At 42.1% G+C, this 23,299-nt stretch overlaps 1 protein-coding gene across 1 annotated transcript; it reads right to left on the reverse strand.

Moving 5' to 3' along the window:
• Positions 1-2,943: 2,943 nt before the first annotated feature.
• aco1 (aconitase 1, soluble) lies at positions 2,944-16,257 on the reverse strand. The gene is made up of 21 exons (XM_079184694.1): positions 16,179-16,257; positions 14,753-14,885; positions 14,476-14,644; positions 13,212-13,349; positions 12,982-13,051; positions 12,696-12,879; positions 12,362-12,501; positions 12,015-12,186; positions 11,817-11,917; positions 11,391-11,507; positions 10,859-11,018; positions 10,615-10,750; positions 8,706-8,790; positions 8,305-8,461; positions 7,420-7,544; positions 7,241-7,345; positions 6,250-6,392; positions 5,882-6,029; positions 5,561-5,683; positions 4,752-4,937; positions 2,944-4,666 (listed from the first exon to the last, which is right to left on the reverse strand). Exons 2-21 carry the CDS (start codon positions 14,859-14,861, stop codon positions 4,550-4,552), a joined length of 2,685 nt encoding a protein of 894 aa, XP_079040820.1. The 5' UTR covers positions 14,862-14,885; positions 16,179-16,257; the 3' UTR covers positions 2,944-4,549.
• Between the last annotated feature and the right edge of the window lie 7,042 nt (positions 16,258-23,299).

Genomic DNA, 23,299 nt, shown 5'->3' on the forward strand with positions numbered 1-23,299 from the left:
ACATGTTCTGGGTGAGGTGGCTGTGGCCCTGCACAATAGCAGGTTACTTGCTAACATTAGCACTGAAAAATCAAACCCTGTGCTTGCAAAGGGAGACATGTGCTGGAACTTCTTCTTGGTGAACAACAGTACGGTGCGTTGACTGTGAGCGGTTTCCTGAAATGTTGTCATCACTGTGAGGTTGCCAAGTTTGGAACCATTGCACAGAGGCCCAAACCACAGCTTTTGTTTAGTGATTGTATCTGGCAACCAACACTATAGCTGGAGACGCTGCACATGCTGGGTGGAGGAATAATGTTCGTCAAGAAATAGTTCCAACTATTAACTCTATAGCTAAAACTATAAATTGTTGTTTTTACATTATTGTTATGGTTCTATATGCTAAGCTAGGCTAACCACGTCCTGACAAACATGAGACTGATATTTTTCTTCTCATCGTGGAAAAAAAGCATTTATTGGTAGTCAAAATGTTCATCCAAGTTCAGCCTGACAAGTTTGTGTCAGATGTCTTAAAAGATGTCTTAAAATGGCCACTGTTGTGTTTTCAGGTGTGTATTGAGCAGCAGCTTCTCAGAGCTCCTGTGGACTTTTAGACTGAAAGGGTTAAGCTCACTGACATCTGTGGTTTTTAAAAGGTTTGAATAATTTAAATGTTTTCAAATGAGTTGTGTTCATTTGCAAGTCCAGCGCTCCTTCTGACCGTGTGAGTGTGCACATGCTGTATGTGTGCTGGACCTTGGCAGGCTCATGCGTGTGGGCGACACGTGCAGCTGGCTGTTCCCCTCCTCCCCTCCGCCTTCTATATCCCTCTGTCCGTTTTTACTTTGCCGTCCTGAGCCGCGATCAAAGACCCACAGAGAGAAGATCCACCTCTTAGTAGAGTAGTAGAAAAAAGTTAATCTACTAAATGTGAATACACTTATTGTAAGTCGCTTTGGATAAAAGCAATGTAAATGTGATAATAATTCAGTAACGAGAGTAAATGTAAGTGAGTCCAGAGTGATTAAGAATGAATGAGGAGGGTGACGGTGTCAGATAGCGCTGTGGTAACAACCTGCCACACAAAGTTCATCCTCCCCCCATTTTAGTAGTATCACGCTGCTTTTATCATGCAGGCAGCCGTAAAACATAGGCTCTGCTTTTATTGTTTTCTGCAGCTTTTTAATAAAAAACAGGCAGATTTGGTATTCCTGGGGATCTTGCATTTAGTTAGAATTATAATAAAAAAAGGTACATGGCATATATATGTGTTGGTAACCCACCAGAATTGAAACTATTACTTATTGAAACTAACTTATTTAAAAGTGTATTTGAAATAAATGTTATGGCCTCTGATGAATTTAGAAATGGAAAGTTTGAAATGAGATCAAAACATGTCGAAGTGAATTCATCGGACTCTGGACTGTATTTCTGTGGATATTACTTCAGCTAAAAGCCGGTTGTTTTTGATGCAACAATATTTAAAGGTTCAAGGTAGGATTGTTGTAAAGTTTGCTGTTTTTGATCGATGTAGTCTTTTAAAGGAAAACTACCAACTTCACATTTCATTTTGGTGAAATTCATGATGTGGACTTAAGTTTTAGACTTTAGATTCATCAGATGGTTTCCGTTTGAAACTCGTGCAGGTTTGTCCATTTCAATGCATCAGATCTCAAACACTTAGAGGTTCAATGTTCACAGTCTAATTGAACAGTTTTTCTTGAAGAAGCGTTTGATGGAACAGCAAAGCTGGTGAGTTTCATCGTGGCCGGTCTGACTGTTCTCCTTGTTGATGCTTCAGACGGGTTCTTCATGAGAGCTACTGGATCTCTTGTGTTTGGTTGACTGCTTGTATATATTCTGCATGAGTGTGTAAGTGTGATGAAGAACTACAGCACGGCTTTAAAAGTTTGTCTCTTTCATTCAGCTCAACGAAGAACAGAATCCACAGCAGCGTGAGGTGAATCAACTTTTATCGTTTACTGTGATGTGCTTCAACACTTTAGAGGCGCTGCTTTGTTTTTGTCACAAACGCAGCTGTTTGACATGTGTTAGCGTGTGCACTCTTTACACAATCTGGACTCTGGTGAGCAGAAAGAAGCAGCACTGAGTTGTACGTCTGCCAGTGACTAACAACAACGTTTGAGATAGTGTTTCCATGACCACTGACGACTTTTCTTTTTCTTTTAATAGCTTTTAGAGAAAATGTCCCACTCAAGACACATCATGGTCACAATTATTTGGTGGGGCCTCAGATTCTGGCTACAACTCTGCATAACAGACACGGTGCGTGGGATTTGAATACTTCACTGGTGACGTGTTGGATACACGACTCATATGTAACATGTCAGTTAGCAGAGAACTTTTTTTACACACTTGGGGAAATTTAGGAGGAAAAATAATATTCAAAGGTTGTTTCAATGTCTGACTTGTAAATGCACCGGAGTTGTATTCTCAGCACATCATGTCCACACAAACCAAGCAGCTCCTGAGCGCTTTCAAAGCTCTGGTACTGATGTTAATGCTGCTCATGTTGTCACATCTACATGTGCTCCCTCTAGCAGGTACAATGTTCCCACCCACAGTGTGAAGGTACATCAGAACATGTGTGCTATAGATAGAGTGGTTTACAAACTCACTTTCTTCTTCAAACTTTTGACAATTCTGTGAAAGTACAGTACAAACAGCCTGCAGCATATTTATAGAACTTTAGAGACTTGGGGACTATTTAAGGCTCACATTCCCCAGTGAATAAAAAAAAAAAAAGCATTCCAATATAGTCTGGTAATAGTGTTTGAAGTTTCGAGCCGTGCCAAACGGCTGCAGAGGACTTTGAGCTTCAAGCTGACGGGCACAATACACGTTTATGATGGACTCGTCTATAAATACATAGAGTTTAAATAGAAGCTCAAATCTGAAGGAAATGAATGACGGGACAACTAGCAACAACAAAATAATCACAATTTATTCTGCTTCTCAGTAATCAGTGTTTTAATGCATTCAGACAGTGTCACACTTCATAATCAACATGATCAGTGTTTTTAGGACAAAGGGTGAAGAAGACTCAATAAAGAAAGTTATTAAGGCAGTCAAAAACATGAAGTTGACACACACACAACAGCAGATGAACAATGACGTTTGGAATGTTTTCTTTACAGTAATCTGAGAACATGAATAAAAGTGCAGAAGCTCTACAGAAAACCGCTGAACCGCGTGTTGGTACACAGAACTTACTGTAATACAGTCCTTCACCACAGCATGTTTAGCTGGAGGAGAAATCACAGTGATGTTCTACTAAATGTCTTCCTTTATCATTTTATGGATCCCACACCTCCAATAATAGATTATCCCCAACAAGGCGACCTCGCCACGTGGTCCATGCAGTGGCTTTTGTGGAGCTTTCAACCACTTCCGATCCATTATTGGCTTAAAAGCTGAGATGTACATCAAGCCAAGAATGATATATTATTGAATTGTGGTCCTCGTTTTTAAAGAATTCTGGATTATTACAACATTGGCATTGATAGGACTTTGACACCATTATCGGTGCAGAGCTTTATCCGTCTGTTATTTATGGCATCTGTGAAGACCCGCCCTCTGCCTCTGATTGGCTGGTACTCATTTTCATTTTCGTAGAAGTTTATTGCTGATGGACGAGATTGGGGGAAGGTTGGTAGGTTAATGATTTCAACTCAGATGTGGATGTTTTCATAAGGATGGCAGCCTTCTTGTATAGTGCTCTAATAAGATTACTAAATAACACCATCATGTTACATTTATGGATGGAATAGAACTACAGATCCGTTGGAGAAGTACATTTTGATGTGACGCCATGATTCAACTTAATGCTGTGGCACAAGGATTAAGGAAACTATTTTAAAATGGCACTTCATATCAGAAAGGTTGCAGACCCCTGGTTTAATCAATGCAGCTTCTTCTCCTGCCTTTAATGGCGCATTGCTGCATTTCTTAGCTCATTACTGCCACCTGTTGATCAGTGGAAGAATGGACAACCATTGGCTGGAATGTGCAGTGGAGCTAACGGACACTTAGAAGAGACAAACAGGCACATTGACAGGACTCCGTTACCTCTCTGGCTCACGTTGATCCCCATGCACTATCACAGTGAAACTATGTCGATGTAGCAACCGAACACAATATTCAACTCATGAAACAAGGTGAACCTTCCTACCAACACAGTATTAACTACTTCTTCTAAGTATCAGTACGTAGTATTGACTGTCCATTTTTCCCCTTTTGGTGTTGTTGTACTTTACCAAGTCATATCGGTTGGTACCATGAAACACAGCTTTAAAGTGATGAAGACCAGAAACACAAAGATAAGACCGACGTTGTGATAAAGTGACTTACCTCAGCTATCTGAAACCCTGACTGAAACCCTGACAGAACCTCCCCCCCTCAGAGAGCAGCTACGACATCAGACAGCTAAAACTCTTTAAATCAACATCCTCTTAATTTGCATATCTTTAATATATAGATATATATATATCTCACATGTTGGACGGTGGCTGACAGTTATAAAATGACTGGTGCTGCTGTACTTTGCGTGTTAGTTTTCGGACATCTTGCGGATCATGTAGTTGAGGATGCCTCCGTGGTGGAAATACGCCAGCTCCACGTCGGTGTCGAATCTCATCCTCGCTTGGAATGTTTTCCCCGTGTCCAGCTGCGAGGGCAGAGACGAGACGACATCATGTATCACTTCAACAGGGAAATCATGTTCCTATTCTACAGGAAGGAGTCTAACGAACCTTCACATCCACAATCATCCTGGGTGTGAGCTGCTCGGGCATGATGATGGTGTAGCGCTCTCGGCCGCTCAGCCCCAGGCTGTCAGCAGTGTCTCCTGCTAGATACTCCAGAGGAATCACTCCCATCCCCACCAGGTTACTGCGGTGGATCCGCTCATAGCTCTCTGCCACCACAGCCTTTATACCCTAAAAGCAGAAGCACAAAGTTCAACAGAACAACTCATCACATGACCACAGCTGCACACTTAAAGTCACATGACGATAACTGAGCCCGCCCCATGACAACTGCATTACTCCTCTTCTCTCCAGGTCTCTAGACTTGTACTTTGTCCCAACGGTATGAAAAGAAAAAAACATTAAATGCAGTTGTTTCACCATCATACTGGCTAAACTGAAAGTATGGGAAACCAGTAGGGACAAAAAGGCATAGAATTATTTATTATTAAATAATAAAAAGTACATTAATTTATTTTATTTAAGTTTTTGCTAATTTGACACCATTATTCAAATTATTCAAGACTTTTGAATAACTTTTGAGGATACTTGATTCAACAACAATAATTTGGGCAGAGAGTCCCCCCCACTCTTTGGATTTCAGTGTTGATCTGATCTCCTTGGTAACGAGTTTTCTAACTGACTAACTTTAAATTGCATCCAATGAGATGCGTGTCAAAGCTCTGGCAGAAGCTAATATGCTTATGTTGTTGGGGTTCTATGTCAAAGAGCAAATCATTCTAGTGTCCCTTACCATCATTGACAACATATGAATATGTATTTGCTTTCCCAGGTTACAAAGACGTGCTCCTCACCAGTAGGAACGGGCCCTTAGCTGCCCAGTCTCTGGAGCTGCCTGAGCCGTACTCCTTCCCTGCTAGAACCAGCAGAGGGACGCCGGCCTGCTGGTATCTCTCTGCAGCATCAAACACATCCAGCTGGACAAATATGCAAGTGTTAGTGCAAATGTAACAGTCCATCTAGCCTACATGAGGTGAGGCAACAGAAACCGTAAGAACGCGGCATGTAGAAGTTTCCCTTCTTGTTGCACTGAAACAGTTGACGTAAAAAGCATTTTGTTGAGATACAAGAATGACAAACAGCATCTACATAATTGTTATATGTTGCATGCTGACCGTCTCTCCAGTTGGCAGGTGAACGGTTTGTGGCGCCTGCTTGTTGATGAACTTGTTAAAGAGGCGGATGTTGGCAAACGTCCCCCTGGCCATGACGGCGTCGTTACCTCGCCGTGAGCCGTAGGAGTTGTAGTCCCGAGCGCTCAAACTGTCAAAGCACAAACAAGCTTTTATGGACAGACAACACAACTGATCTCAGGCAGGAAATAAAGGACAATCTGAAACTAGAGAAACATTTCCTGTGTAGAAGAGTACAATTAAACCCCCTGTAGTGAGCGTTACAATCTAAATCTGGGCATATTTAAAGTCCGATTCACATGACTCATAAAAAGAAGAGCCACATGTCAGACTGCTTGGCGGTGGCTCACCCTCTGTCGGTGAGGTAGCGTGCTGCAGAGCTGTTCCTGGCGATGTTCCCAGCAGGAGAGATGTGGTCGGTGGTGACCGAGTCTCCCAGGTTCAGCAGCACGTAGGCGTCCTGGATGGACTTGGATGGAGGCAGCTCCATGGTCTGAATAAAGAGCACATACAGTAAAGCTATGGCCAACAATAAAGATATTAGTATGTCACCAAAAAATGGAACAATGTTGTCTGAATAATTGTATGGGTACTAGTAGAAATATGAAATAATGCTCATAGTAGAAATGGTAGCAGTGAAGTATTAAATATGAAAAACAAAGTTGCACACTTGTCTAATGTGTATAGTATCCTGTATTTATATTTTAGTTGTAGTGGTTTGGTGTATTTAGAGTACATTCTATATCTATACTGAATAACCTGCTGCTGTAACAATAAAGTACAACCATCCATCTATTAGTAACAGCAGAGGTATGGACGTCCAGGGCCGCCAACATTCGGATTAAATCATTTCATCAGAATGTTGAATTATCATTTTCCATTTGTGTTTGTATGATGTTAATGTAATTAAAAATGAAAAATACATTTGAAGTGTATTATTTGAAAAAGTGTTACTAGTGAAAAAAAGAAAAGAAAATTGACTTATGCGTAACACTCCCATGATGATAATAAAATAGAATTTTGTTTCATTTTCAAACCCAAACTTGCAACTCTACCTTTCATTGTCAAGCAATTGATTATCACCCATTCGGGTCCACTGTAGAAGGGAGTTCATGTAAATAAACAGATGTTTTGGAGTTTGCTATTCTGGCACTAGTTCCACATTTCCAAACATGAAAATGTAAAGTGGATTTTAAAAATGTAATGCTCATCATGAGCACATTAAAGGAAAACAAGATCTCTCGTAGATGAAGTGACTGTATTTGAATAAAGGCAGCCTTGGACTTAAGTTATTATAGTAGTTGCGTGAGCTTGGGAAGGTGTTTTAATTTGTATATTTACCAAACCATGGAAGAACGGTGGGGACTTGATGTAGGTTGATTTAGGGTCCCAGGTATACAGCTTGTCAGTGGGAGCAACCAGCGCGTTCCAGCGTTCATTCACTCTCTGCAACACGACACAGTTAGATTCATAACAATCACACATGACCTGACACTGCAGCAGACTAAAGGTTACACTACCTCAATCTTCTCATAGACTTCTTTGAACATGGATGGGATGACAAACGTCCTCTCCACAGCCTGGATCTCCTCCCGTGTGGGCCAGATGTCCCTCAGGAAAACCTCTTTGCCTTCAGAGTTTATGGCTACAGAGGAGACCAGAGGACACAATTAAAGATGGGAAGCTACATTTCTGTTATGCATCAGGCAAACACAAATATGGACGCAAAAAGATTGACATAAGAAAAGTTCTTATCAAATGCAATTTCCAACCCCAAGGCTAACCTGATGACATCACGCAAACGAGTCAAGACAGCCTCTCTCCAGGCCTAAAGAATATTTTAGAAGATACAACTTGATGTACGGGCCTGTATGAGGATCAAGACAAGCACGTCTATAGCATTCCAATAGTCAAGGGAAGACTGGTAGACTACAAGTTCAGTGTAACGTTAAACCAATTCCTGCTGTAAGGCTGGTGGGGATTCCACTAAACCACAAACACCACTTTTGCCTTTTGTCTAAATTTACTCTCATCTGGAAAAATCCTGGTTTTCTAATTCAGAAACATTTCCACACAGAAAACTGAAAAAGGCATCACACATCTCAAACACAGCTTCCACAATAATACGCTGGTTTCACTCCCCCACTTGGTCCAGGAGCGAGAAAGCAATTTCTAGACATAGATTCAGCATCCATCTTTTATTCATGCATTCTGCTTCCTTGACAAAACCTGGCACCTACATAACCCACAATGCAACGCGGACCACCAGCAGTTCGGTTGTGAATTCTGGCGTGTTATGCTAGTAGCAGCTAATGTAGCCTTGAAGCTTCCAGCCTGCAGCAGACACTTGAAACAGCGACATTTCTTTCTCTCTGCGTAGTTACTCTCAGAACACAACGACTCACCAATGGGTTCGCTCTCAAAGTTGATCCTCACAGTGCCGGCGATTGCGTAGGCGATGACGAGCGGGGGGGAGGCCAGGTAGTTCGCTCTGGTGTTGGGGTGGACTCTCCCTTCAAAGTTTCGGTTTCCTGAAAGGATCCCTGCAGCAACCAGATCTCCCTGAAACACAAAGCGATGTAAACACTGCGCGGTAGAAAATAATTTATGTCATTATAATTTGGAAATGTATTACTGTTCATCTACATAGCTAGTAAAATAAGATGAGGAATACTTCAGATCAGAAAAAAGTAATGGGAACAGAAAACAAATGAAGAGAAAAAGAAGCTAGATGAGGAAGAAGAGGAGCTAGTGAGTGCTTGGATGCTCATAGAGTGTGGACACAGCCTCCTGGTACTCCTAGTACCTGTGTTATGGCCTCCACCACCGGCTCGGGGAGCGGCCCACTGTTTCCTATACACGTCATGCAGCCGTAGCCAACGACCTCAAAGCTAACAGGAGAGACAAAAGGATTGTTTACAAGGTAAGCCTAATACTGTCGGTTGACTGTGCCAAAAATCACATGACCACCATGAGCGAGGCCTGTTGTGTCACACTTGTATCATAGCATTGTTTGACTATCTGTTAGTGTTTATGTACTGTATTTTGACAGGATGTTCCCGATGAAAGGAGGGATCACAAGATTCACATAAAAGCAAAAATGTTCTTTGCTTTCAAAAGCTTTGAAAGCAGAGCTGTAAACTCTGCAGTCAGTTTAAAGAGGTGACCTCTACAATGAAATGATTAGTGCTGGGCAACGATTACACATTTTAATCGCATGATTTCTTTGCGATTAATCGCATTGTTATGCACAAAATTCAATAACGAATTCAAAAGTAGTGTATTGCTCACTTTTATTTTAAAAGTACTGCTATATGAACAAAAGTGCAATAACATTTGGTTTGCAAACACTTTAAACAATAAGGTGCTTTTTAACAGCAGTATTCCCTTTACACAGTAGCAGTTACAATAATTCTGATAGTAGATATTCAGCCGGTGTTCACAACTTTAGCTTCATGTGTGTAAGAGATGCAATTTGAAATATACACCTTGAAAACGGCAAACCTATCTACGTCATGTTTTTTAATTTTATTTTATGTTTGTTAAATTCTCAGTAGCGATAACTACATGATATGCTTATTATACATATTACAAACAAAACACTTTAAAAACTCTAAACAAATTATTTAAATGAATCATTTCTTTTTTGCTTTTTTTGGTAACTTGGTCAGACATATGCAACGCTGATTACCGTAATATGTGTGGTATTTGTTATAAATGTACGTTGGTACATAGAGGGTGATAAGAAGCTGTACATGGAGGGACTTAGGACCCAGGGGAATGTAGGTGAAGCATGGAACCTGTAGTCTGTACCGTGGCAGTAACGTGCAGCATGTGGAAGTTATGCTAATAAAGAGTTGCAGTTAAGAGCAGTTTGTTCTCACATGCTTATATGTTTATTTAAAAACACAACACTATGTATTTTGATATTGTCACGTTTGATCCTGTAAAGAGACGATTGCGCGCACTGCATTAATTAATTAATTAATTAATGCGTTAACGCGATAATAGCGCGTTAACTTGACCAGCACTAGAAATGATCAATAGTGAACACTCAACTGGTTATCAGTCTTTGATTGAATATTTGCATACAAATGCAATATCAAGGGCAGCCAAGCAATGGTTGCCATTTTCACTCTATCAAATGCTTCAAAATAAAACTATGTTTTTCAAATATTTTCAGCACAATTCATTTTTCTATATATGTTGGAATGAATTCAAATGAGTACTTCTACAAACTGCTTCTCAGAAGCTTTGGTGTCCAGACTGTTGGCTCAGGACGGCTGTGCTCACTAGTGTCTCGTGTCCTCCATTTGTGTAGCAAACAGAACATCGCTACTTTATCTCACTTGTCCTGTTGGTCAACAGGACAGGAAACAGGTCAAGTGAACGTGAATGTTTAGAGTGCCCTCTGCTGGGTCACAAGGCAAATGACTTCAAAAGGTCTTATAGACGGAAAAATCTTGAATTCAAACATGTCATTACAGTTTGAATACTAACAACGTGCAAACAAATGTTTGATTTTTCGGTTAAAAAATGCCCTAAAAGATGTGAAAAAAAAGCTAGAAAGTGGACCTTGTCTTTTGTTTGTGTGTGTTTTTTAAATAAAGAATGAACTTTTACACTCAGCACATTAAGCGTTTGTCTTCCCCACACTGAACATCCTGATCCTCCATACAGAGAGAACTGACTGATGGGGACAGTGAGCAGCTTACCCCAGCTGAGAGAGGTAGTCCATGACCCCGCTCTCCTTTAGGTAGTAGGTGACCACTCCACTGCCAGGCGACAGGCTGGTCTTTATGTATGGGTTCACGCTCAGGCCACACTCTATTGCTTTTTTTGCAAGGAGCCCTGACAGAAGAGCATTTATCTTTATTAACTGTGTCAAATAAGAGTCAGGAGTTAATACACCCCCATGACATTCCAGAAATCCCATTAAGAGAAGTCTTGCACACCCACCTGCTCCAAGCATAACGGATGGGTTGCTTGTGTTGGTGCAGCTGGTGATGGCAGCGATGACCACGGAGCCGTGGCTTAGTGAATACTCTTTCCCTTTAAACTGGAAGGGGACCACAGCGCTGTGACGCTCTGGAGCCATCTGGAAACCCTTGAAACCTTGCTGAAAATGTCACAGAGCGACATGAGAAGAGTCAAACACACTGACAGCAACAGCAGATTGTTGTTTCAATTGTTGAAACTACATGTTACACGATACTTTACTTATCTTAAATATTAACAGAATTTTGTACAAACTTTCCTTTAATAAAAAGAAAGAAGCAACAAAGAACAAGAGACGTTTTAACAGTTAAAGTAAAATATTAAATAATGTTTATTCAGAAGAAGATTATTCACCCATAAAATAAAAGTCTAAAATATATTTTTCACACTAGTTGTTTAGGAGCAGGCCACATTGCATTTCACTACATATATTGTTAGTGTATCTGACTCCCTGAATCCTTGATTCTTCATGATGTGATGTGTGAGCACCTACCTTTGCTCCCAGGCAGGCTTCAAAGTCCGTCTTCATGTCGGACACAGCGATTCTGTCCTGAGGTCTTTTGGGGCCACTGCAGCACGGGACCACTGTGGTCAGATCCAGCTCCACCACCTGAGAGAGACGGAGGTCAGGATGTACTAGAGCTCTCTGCCTCACTGTGCTCTGCCATAAGTCTCTGTCATCATTTGACAATGCATACTATTCTGCTTATGTAGTCTTATGTTGAACCAAGTCATACATGTTTTTCGTCTCATCATATTTTAGTGTTTGGTAACACATTACTACATGTTGCAGCTGACAGCTACCATTTTGGCATTTGGAAACACTATTTTACCTTTTAAAAAGCCACCGTTAGTCAACCTTTCTATTATGGGCTCAACAATCTCTAACTTCAAAATGCAGAGCAATGTAGAGACTGACCCGAGTGAAGTCTGGATCCTGGGAGACATCATTGTAGTCTCTGAACATGGCCACTGCCTTCAGGTACTTTGTAACGTACGCCTGCTTCTCTGCGTCTCGCCCTGAATACGTACAAAATGGAAACAAACCTTGGAAACAATTTCTTGTCATGAAATCAGAGAGTTGAATACGTCCGGATCTCCACAGCTGGACACTCACCGGTCTGCTCCAGGTACTGGATGCTGACGTTGTCCACGGGGAAGAAGGCAGCTGTGGCTCCGTACTCCGGACACATGTTGGCGATGGTGGCTCTGTCGGCGATGGACAGCTGAGCAACGCCTGGGCCAAAGAACTCCACAAACTTCCCCACGACACCCACTTGACGGAGGTGCTGAGAGCACAAGTGGGGAGGGGGAATGTCAGATTGTGATGATGAACACAATAGATGTAGACATCTTGCTGCCAGAGAGCTAACCCCGACAGAATCAAACACGTGTCTGCATACCTCTTATTTACTACTTCACTTTGATGATTACATTATTCAAAAAGGTTTAGATCGTGATTACCTTAGTAACTGTGAGGACAATGTCTGTGGAGGTGATGAACTTGTTTGGAGTCCCGGACAGCTTGTATCCCACCACCTCAGGCAGCACCATGCTTATTGGCTGACCCAGCATAACGGCCTCCGCCTCAATCCCACCCACACCTGAGGGTTTGATGGCGACTCTTATTAGGAACGTCATGATCAGTGATCAATAAAGTGCGGCTGTTTTGGTTATTGTCACGCTATCTTTAGCTAGGAGCTCATCCATTGCACTGCATGAATAAATGAGAGCAGGCATCTGCACCAAATATAAACCACAACTGGATATGTATACTGTAGAGGAGACGGTGTCTTACCCCAGCCCAGCACTCCCAGTCCATCGATCATGGTGGTGTGGGAGTCGGTGCCCACCAGGCTGTCTGGGTAGAAGAAGCCATCCTGGTTGAACACCACTCTGGCCAGGTACTCCAGGTTGACCTGGTGAACGATCCCTGAACCAGGAGGGATGATGCGCATGTTCCTGAAGGCTTTTGAGCCCCACTGGGAAGGACAGAACATATTTAATGGTAAAAATAAATCTCTACATAGTTCCCTTTATATCAGACATGCAGACCTCACACTGGGTTTGTTCACTTGTATCACCTTTAAGAACTGAAATCTCTCTTTGTTGCGGTCAAACTCCAAGTCCTGGTTTTTGTGAAGACTGTCCGACCTAAACGGACAAAGAGCCGGTGTGTTTACGACGTAGAGAAGGAGACAAAGTACATTATAGTGATAAAGCCTCAGCAAACTGAGATGATGTTCATGTTTTATCTGTATGAAGGATAATAGAGAATATGAAGTGATGGCGCCATGGTGGAGAGAGTTCTTACTTCCTGTTAAAGTCCACCTGGATGGAATGATCGATGACGAGGTCGGCAGGGCAAACAGGATTAATCTTCTCTGGGTCACCGCCCAGTTTCATCACCGCATCACGCATGGCAGCAAAGTCCACCACAGCAGGAACACCACTGCAAGGACAGAGACAGTGTCCACTCACCACCACCATCATCATCATCATCATCATCACCACCATTTGGACTTCATTATCACTGAATTCAAAAGGAAATCGGGCTTGGGAGACATCCCCTGAAATCAATATCACAATTAGGACAAGATTCTTTATCTCCACAGGCAGCATCTTATTAATTCTTTGTGTTGAACAATAAACTGATATGAATGGGTTATGACATATTCAGCAGTTAATAAGCCTTTAAGGCTTTTGCTTGACACCATGATTTCATGGCTGCACCATTCCATCAAATTAGATATCATAACAGTACAAGGCTGATGATATTTTTGTATTTTTCTAAACAAAGAAAACTAAAAAACACAACGAGCTAGTCAATCGCTCAAAACATTTTGACTTTCTAACCCAGTCTATTGCTTTGAGCTCCAAGCCCATTGGTTTCCACTGAAGATTTAAATCTTCAAAAAGCTTAATAATTCCATGAAACAGCTGGTCACTGTAGTTTTCATCAAATGTTACTCAAACGGGGGGAAATAACAAATGAGTTGGGGACGTTTTCCAGCGGCACAGTGTGTGTTCATGGTGATGAAGGAACATGTGACCCAGAGCAACAGTGAGGCTCATTGATGCGTTTTAACAACGACGGAGCTCTGTGGCACAGAGATATACACAATACTAGTTAGTGGATCCATTCATTGTTGGTTTGGCTCTGCTCATATCATTTTAAACATATTTCTCCCAAATGGTCAACATTTGAAGCAGCGGAGACCAAGATATCCTGACTTTTAGTCCTTGGTATGGGTCAACCATAAACACATCCTACATTTCCCATAATGCACCTGAGTATCATTTAACCTTAGACACTGTCTGATAAACAACCATGTCTTTCATGCTCAAGTTGGCAGACTGTAACGCAGGCGTTCTGTTATGAATTTGTAGAATTCAAAGCCTAACTGATTATTCTGATGACATCACTCATTCTCATTAAACAATGAGTGACTGTGGCCCATGTGTGTAAAACTGATGGAGTTCCTCTGCTGTACTTACTGTAAAGGGTTCCGTCCACTGCTAAAAACCTATGGAGCTACTCACTGACATTCTAATGCAAATGAATAGTGTCCACATACGTGAAGTCCTGGAGGATGACGCGAGCGGGTCGGAATGGCACCTCCACAGTTTGAGTCTGCGTCTGCTTCCAGTTGAGGATGCTTTCCACATCTGAGCGCTTCACCAGAAACTCATCACAGTTCCTGACAGCAGACTCCAGGAGGACCCGGATAGAGAAGGGCAGGCGGTCTGAGGAGCAGATGGACAGTGAACCTCTCTGGAATATAGATCGCTAAAACTACTCCATTACTCTGACAACAGGTTTCATGTCTGCATCCAGTAGAGAATTGTTGTTACCATATCGGGGATCTCCAAGTTTGGAAAGATTGTAAAACTGCTGCTTTGGGTCGTTGGGGTCCAGAGGCTCAACTATATGTTGAAAAGGATTTTTCACAGTCGCAGACATCCTCCTCTGTGTGTCAGTACGAATCTAAAGCAGGAACAAAAGCAACATAAGGATGTTTGTAATACCATACAATACATAACGGAAGCAGGGACGAAATTAAACATATTGAAAATATGAAATATTCTCATTAGTCTTTTTTCTGCTAACGTGAAGACCAGATTAATCAAATCAGAAAGTAGTATCTCTATACAGAGCATGAAGAGGGTTAATACAAGTCATTGGAGGCATTTCCATGTTCAGTGTGGAAATGGATTAGCCGGAGGGTTAGTGAACTCTCATCGCATGTTTTACAAAGCCTTACATAACCCACCGAAATCTCTTTAGCAATCTGATTCAACTTTAAACGGAACAATCTTTAAAAAAAAAACGAACTTGAAATGGAGATGTTGGTCAAGCTTTACTTGTTGAAAAAGAACACAAAGTGAATAAGAGGATTGTTCTGATCCGTGCTCCTGCAGAGTGGTTAAGAACCACATATTTGGCTGCTTAGTTGAAGAGAGCGAGCTCTGCTGCAAAGTGCAGAGTCCATTCATGACACTGCACAGTAATGTTACTGTGATGCAACACACCCAGAGCACGTGACTAGTGTGACAATATGAAACAGTTGTATTGAGTGTATTGGTAAATGAATTGATGACTGGTGCTGGATATTGAACCTCTATATTCTTTGGTTCAAACCTAAATATGTCCATGCCATGAGTATTAGGAAAGCTGAAAGTCTGTTCAGATGTGTCATCTTGTTGACGTAATTCTCTGACCTCACAGTTCCTCATGTATATCTAAAATTTGACAGCTTGAGACTGTCATCACAATTATGGATATCATATAAACAAACCATCCCGTATGTTGCAAATAAATATGTTCTTTCTAAAACCATGAGATGATTTTGTTTGATCTAACCAGAACACTGTTTTACCGTAAGTGGTAAACGCAGTTGACTTGGATCTTGTCCTACATTGTTCATCCATATTTCCATTCCGACCCTTTAACTTCACTTGGCCCTCTGACGGAAGTTAGCATTAGCTAACGGTACTTGGTCAAACTCAAATATTAACAAACGCATACGTTTAGTATGAAAACATAAAAGGAAAGAGACAGTCTTAGAAGCATTGCTAGTGGCTGTTACCCATATATTATTAGCATGACATGGTACAATATAACCAATACAAATGTTGAATGTGACAGCCCAAGTTAGCTAGCTTAAACTACGTCTCAACATTGTGCAGAAGAGGGATTCCACAACGTTACTCTAGTATCCGCTCTAACATTAGTGACAGTTTACGAGACACTTATTCAATCTGGTCAGACTTTACTTACTTCTGTGAGCAGGAGGAGATACCACAGAGCACGGTCGTGTTTTACACTGACAGAAAGAGAATATAAGACTACTTCCGCAGAAAGCAGCAACAGCGATTCATTTTTGTCTTCTTTGGTGTTTATTGGCAGTTGGCAAACCACCTTAGAAGTGCATTGCCGCCACCTATTGGACTGGAGTGTGGGAGCGGGAGATTAACGGAAACAATGAATTAATACATATTTTCTCTATTATTCCTGTTGCTCTTTGGTAATTAATTAGGATATTGAGTACTTTCCTTGATGCCTTACCAACAGATTCCCCAACAGTTTCTAAAACTACAGATGATTCAGTCACATTGTTCATTGTTCATGAAAAAAAGAGTTTAACTGTAGATTAAATGTTGAGAGTCCCTGCAGTTCATTACGTTGTCCAGTAGGTGGTGGTGCTGTTTCAGTCTTCACAGCTGCTGTCAGCTCCACTAGTATGATAGTCATTCAAGAGCCTTTTGACACCTTTTGACCAGATGGTGCTGCTGAGAGGAGGCGCAAAGGTGAGAGCACATGTAACGCATCATTTCAATTCAAATCATATTTGTCTTCCACCATAGTTCAGCAGCGTGTAATCAGACAGTAGCATTTATTGCTGTCATATTTACAGTTTTTAGTAAACCATCATCACATCACATAAACTTGCTCAAGGACAAATTACTCCAAATAATCTATGAAAGTCAAGATAATCCCCACTGATCTGCACAATGGTACCATGAATACATTGTTTGGTTTAAACATGCATTCAGAATACTTTATCCATCACTTTTAACTAACCATTTCAACTTTACTGCCAGTATACTAACTAGTTTCCAGGTACTCTCATCAGAGATATTTGAGAGTGACAATGGATTCAGGTCGGTGGGAAACTTGTGCATGTCCTGTGCAGTCGACTCACTGAATTAAAAATGTACCCACTTTGGATCAATGTGGCACCGATGAAATAATTGGTTGACTTTACCAGATTAATCCCACAGTGAGTTCCAGTGGTTCCAGTGGTTTTATTTCCTCTCATGTAGTACCTCTACATCGTGGCTCTCTTGCACTGCAGATCTGTTCACCTGCCGCTGTAGGCTCAGAAGCAACATCAGTGTCAACTTGTTGGTCAACAAAGCGTTTTTTTTGTGTTTAAATGTTTCCCCAACCTGAAAAACTACCACATACACAGTCACATCCCACCTGTGAACATTTCAGTGATTTTTGACCTTATGGCTAATGAGTTGTGAATATCGAGAAAAACATAAATAATTAATTTCTAGTGTTCGTCTTCTTACCGTCTAAAGCTTAATTGATGTTTCTCATGGTGACTAAAACCAGCTTGTAGTCCATCTACACACTGTAAAGAGCACTTGTTACAGCATTCATTGGAAAATCAATACAAATACTCATATTATAACAATAACTGAATGGAAAGACTTAAGTGTGTGTGAGTGTGTGTGTGTGTGTGTGTGTGTGTGTGTGTGTGTGTGTGTGTGTGTGTGTGTGTGTGCGTGTGTGTTTCTTTCCTTCTGCTTATCTTTCTCTCTGCCTTGTTGTCAAAACATTATGAATATAATGGTTTTTGGGCAGATGGGAGTTTGTCAGTGTTGGAGAAGTTGTGGATGATTGTGTACAAGTTTTTGACAATGACGATAATCACAGTAATACTGTTAATATTCATAGTAATAATAAGAACACATCAAAAAGAAGAATATGAGTCCTGTGTTACACAGCACATTATAACTACCATGACTATATTCAGTTATTCAGCCACATAGCTCCAACGTGTCAGAACAGATATATGTAATTTCTGTGTTTCTGAAATGGAATAATGTGTTACAAACATCAATAACACGTTATAGCATAACTTTATGAGTTTTAAGTGAAGTGACAGCACTGTAAGTTATTAGCTATTGTATGAAAGCTACTATAACACACTAATAAGGACTTATGAACAGTATTTGATGGCTGTGAGTGAAATGTGAGAGCAAATACAAATTCACAATGATGATCAGAGACATGTCAAGTCTTTATTTTCCAATAGTTTAAATATGAATAAGCTGTGTATAAATTTGATCCAACATTCATCTTTCTGGTGAAGTAAAGACACAGATGATGGAATATTAATATTAATATAATATAAACTTCATAAACTGATTCAGAGTTAAATTTTTTATGTAGGTGTAAAAGTCATCAGTTTGGCTCTTTGCATGAAGAGGTTCTCGATATAACTAAGACCAAAGCAATAATAAAATACTGTAATAAAAACAAATATAGTATTTAAATATGCAAATATAAAACAATTAATTATATATAGATGTGACTGAAAACAAAATGGACGTGAAAGATTCCATCGTTGCTAGGTTACATCTCAGCGCATCATTAATATACGATGATAATTTAAACATAAACAACGCCTCAGATGGTCAAGAACAGTGTTTTCTCAACTTTCTCCCGACGATTTGTTGCAAAGTTTCGCTTCTACAGACGATTTGGTAAATCAACCAGAACTACAGACTCACAGAGACTGAAGGAAGAAACACAACTGACTTCCACTATGGAAAACGTGAGATTTAAACACTTTGAGTGGTTTTTATGTGTTTTAGCGTCAAGACGTTTAGCTAGCTTAAAATGGAACTTTTAAACTAGCTAAACGTTAGCTATGCTAACGTTTTGAGCTAGCTAAGATAACGTTTAGCTAGCTTAAAATAATTTTTTTTAAGCTAGCTAAATTTTGATCGGCTCTGCCATGAACACTCCCTCACTGAAACAAAAAACTAATAAAACTAATTCATATCATCATAAATATGATTCATATCATCATTATAAACATTGTAGAAGATGCTGTTTTTTACTGTAATGATACACACTGGCTAATGGATCAGGTAGACTACAGTACTGTACTGACTCAGTTCATCTAGTCATTATAAATACATTAAAATCACTGCTGACTTACTATAATATTTTATCATATTATTATATGTCTTTTATCAAATAATTCTTATCACAAATTCATATCAACCAGCTCCAAGCTAACACATTTGTATTGGATGTTTAAATATAGCCTATTAAAAGTAGGCTCTCAACTATAAAGTACTTGAACTTTTATATTTTTAATATATTATAATTATATTTTCCTACAGTATGGAAATACTAGAAATATATAAGGAGGGTCCTGCTTTGTTATCAGACCTCGAGGTTCTGTCTTGAGGAGGTTTTAACTCCTTCACTCTTTCAGTTTAATGAGAACATGCTAAATATTCCTGTAATCATGTTGTTAATCAGGCTACTAGCAAATCTGAAACCAGCTGAAATAAAGCACAGAAATCCACACTGTGTAAGAGTGTGAGGATCAGGGGTCAATAGGGGGAGTAGCTCATTGTAGCCCTGGGGCCTCCTGCTAACTTAATCTGGCCTCCATGAACTCTTTCAAGGGTTGAATGGACTGATAGGCTCATTATGTTTGTGACAATAAATGTTATTATTCACTTTATCTATTGCCAGATGTTTATTTGACTGTACTGGTGAAGCCTCATTATAACATGAGTGTGTGTCGTTGCAGTGTGATGTTCCCGTCCACCTCCAGGACAACCAGAGAGGAAGGAGAGTCTCCGCTCGCAGACAGTGTCCATGCTGCAGGGATGACCAGGTGACACATTTAGATCCTCATATTCAATAATGTGTGACCAATATTATGTGTTTTAAAATGTTAGTGTATAGCTTTCTTTTTTATGATGATTTTAATGTAAAGTGTCTGTGAGAATCATGAAAAGCTCTCAATAAATAAAATGTATTATTGTTATTATTATTAAATAAGTCACAATGTAAATACTCCAGAGAGTATTAGACAGGTTTTAGTTTGACATCCTCTAATGTATTGCTCATCAGGTGCAGACTTTGACCCGCAAGCGCCGGCGCTCTGCTCCTACTGGAGACCCTCCCCAGAAGAGGAGAAGGAGCTCCGTGGCCCGTCCTGCAGACTCTCCTGTCTCTTTGTGTTTTCTCCCAAAGCCTCGGGCCACCATCCTGCCTGCAGACCTGCCGGTTGCCTCCAGCGTGGCCCCCGGCCTCCGGCCCTCCTCGACTCCACTGCACCACGAAGGCCCTCTGATCCACAACCACTCTGAGGAAGAGTACCAACAACTCTACCACCAAGTTGTGGACGATATGCTGAGGTGTGTTGTGTCAAAAATCTATCTGATGATTATCACAATTTCCAATCACTTTAGTTTTTCACTCAATTTATTCCATTTATCAACTTTTTAATCTCATGTCTCATTATGACTCTCCTCACAGGTTCAAGAACGGCCGTCTGCGTCTGCACAGCATAAAACTGGGACGTCTCATCAAGCAGAAGCTCTGGGAGAGACTGGACCGTCCCACGTCAACAGAGACGGTAGACAAAGACGGACGGGTGCATGTGGACATCTCATACGGGGTCGGTGTTCATCCTCCGCATTATTTTGTGGACACTTCGAAAGAACCAGAGTGCTAAAACAAAATAATGAGCCTCTGCCAGCGACCTGCACGTGCCGCATCCGTCTGCAGATTCTGATCGACAGCTGAGGTCAAACATCCACCTACAGCCTCTGCCAGCAACCTACATTTGCCACCTCCACCTGCAGGTTGCTGGCAGTCAACTGTATCCTAAATCTCTGCCTACCGCCTCCACCTAAAGTTAATGTTGCAGCCTTCTGCCAGAATCTTCAGCTTCCTCCACCTGCACATTCTGGCAGACAGTTGTAACCTAAACCTCCAACTCCAGCCTCTGCCAGCAACCTGCAGTTGCCTGCCACCACCTGCAGGTTGCTTGCATACAGCTGTAACCTACATTTCCACCTACATTCTCCACCAGCAACCTGAAGCCACTGCCTCCACCTAAGATTCAGCAGCCTTCTGCCAGAATGTGCAGCCGCCTCCACCTGTACATTCTGGTCGTATGCTATAATTAGAATCTCCACCTAAAGCCTCTGCCAGCAACCTGCATTTGCCTTCTCCACCTGCAGATTCTGTCCGACAGCTGACGTCAAACCTCCACCTACAATCTCTGCTAGCAACCTGCAGGTGCCGCCTCCGCCTGCAGATTCTGATCGACAGCTGAGGTCAAACCTCCACCTACAGCCTCTGCCAGCAACCTGCACGTGCCACTTCTGCCTGCAGATTCTGGCCGACAGCTGAGGTCAAAGATCCACCTACAGCCTCTGCCAGCAACCTATATTTGCCGCCTCCACCTGCAGGTCGCTGGCAGTCAACTGTATCCTAAATCTCTGCCTACCGCCTCCACCTAAAGTTAATGTTGCAGCCTTCTGCCAGAATCTTCAGCTTCCTCCACCTGCACATTCTGGCAGACAGTTGTAACCTAAATCTCCAACTCCAGCCTCTGCCAGCAACCTGCAGTTGTCTGCCACCACCTGCAGGTTGCTTGCAGACAGCTGTAACCTACATTTCCACCTACATTCTCCACCAGCAACCTGAAGCCTCTGCCTCCACCTAAGATTCAGCAGCCTTCTGCCAGAATGTGCAGCCGCCTCCACCTGTACATTCTGGTCGTACGCTATAACTAGAATCTCCACCTAAAGCCTCTGCAAGCAACCTGCATTTGTCTTCTCCACCTGCAGATTCTGTCCGACAGCTGACGTCAAACCTCCACCTACAATCTCTGCTAGCAACCTGCACGTGCCGCCTCAGCCTGCAGATTCTGATCGACAGCTGAGGTCAAACATCCACCTAAAGCCTTTACCAGCAACCTACATTTGCCGCATCCACCTGCAGGTTGCTGGCAGTCAACTGTATCCTAAATCTCTGCCTACCGCCTCCACCTAAATTTCATGTTGCAGCCTTCCGGAATCTGCAGCCGCCTCCACCTGCACATTCTGGTAGAAAGCTGCAACTAGAACCTCCACCTAAAGCCTCTGACAGCAACCTGCATTTGCCTTCTCCACCTGCAGATTCTGGCAGACAGCTGACGTCAAACCTCCACCTACAATCTCTGCTAGCAACCTGCACGTGCTGCCTCCACCTGCAGATTCCGGCTGACAGCTTAAGTCAAACATCCACCCAATGCCTCTGCCAGCAACGTACATTTGCCGCCTCCACCTGCAGGTTGCTGGCAGTCAACTGTATCTTAAATCTCTGCCTACCGCCTCCACCTAAAGTTAATGTTGCAGCCTTCTGCCAGAATCTTCAGCTTCCTCCACCTGCACATTCTGGCAGACAGTTGTAACCTAAACCTCCAACTCCAGCCTCTGCCAGCAACTTGCAGTTGCCTGCCACCACCTGCAGGTTGCTTGCAGACAGCTGTAACCTACATTTCCACCTACATTCTCCACCAGCAACTTGAAGCCACTGCCTCCACCTAAGGTTCAGCAGCCTTCTGCCAGAATGTGCAGCTGCCTCCACCTGTACATTCTGGTCGTACGCTATAACTAGAATCTCCACCTAAAGCCTCTGCCAGCAACTTGCATTTGCCTCCTCCGCCTGCAGATTCTGGTCGACAGCTGAGGTTAAACCTCCACCTACAGCCTCTGCCAGCAACCTGCACGTGCCGCCTCCGCCTGCAGATTCTGATCGACAGCTGAGATCAAACCTCCACCGACAGCCTCTGCCAGCAACCTACAGTTGCCTGCCACCACCTGCAGGTTGCTTGCAGACAGCTGTAACCTACATTTCCAGCTACATTCTCCACCAGCAACCTGAAGCCACTGCCTCCACCTAAGGTTCAGCAGCCTTCTGCCAGAATGTGCAGCCGCCTCCACCTGTACATTCTGTTCGTACGCTATAACTAGAATCTCCACCTAAAGCCTCTGCCAGCAACCTGCATTTGCCGCCTCCACCTGCAGGTTGCTGGCAGTCAACTGTATCCTAAATCTCTGCCTACCGCCTCCATCTACAGTTCATCTTGCAGCCTTCTGCCAAAATCTTCAACCGCCTCCACCTTCACATTCTGGTAAAAAGCTGCAACCAGAACCTCCACCTACAGCCTCCTCCAGCAGTCTAAAGCCCTGGCCTCCACCTGTTCATTCTGGTAGACATCTCCAGACTCCTGCTCCACCTTCATCCTCTTCCAGTTCCAGCCTGCAGCCTTTGCCAGCGACCAGCAGCTTCCATCTACACCT

This window comes from Pholis gunnellus, assembly GCF_910591455.1.
Source record: "Pholis gunnellus genome assembly, chromosome: 23".
NCBI classification, from domain to species: Eukaryota; Metazoa; Chordata; class Actinopteri; order Perciformes; family Pholidae; genus Pholis; species Pholis gunnellus.

Bases quoted from the DNA above. Each gene is read 5' to 3' on its own strand.
- aco1 (XM_079184694.1), bottom strand. From the start codon at position 14,861: ATGTCTGCGACTGTGAAAAATCCTTTTCAACATATAGTTGAGCCTCTG. The intron at 13,350-14,475 runs GTATGTGGACAC...CTGTCCTTGCAG, and splicing joins GTCATCCTCCAGGACTTCAC to TGGTGTTCCTGCTGTGGTGG. The intron at 7,346-7,419 runs GTAGTGTAACCT...GTCGTGTTGCAG, and splicing joins AAGTCTATGAGAAGATTGAG to AGAGTGAATGAACGCTGGAA.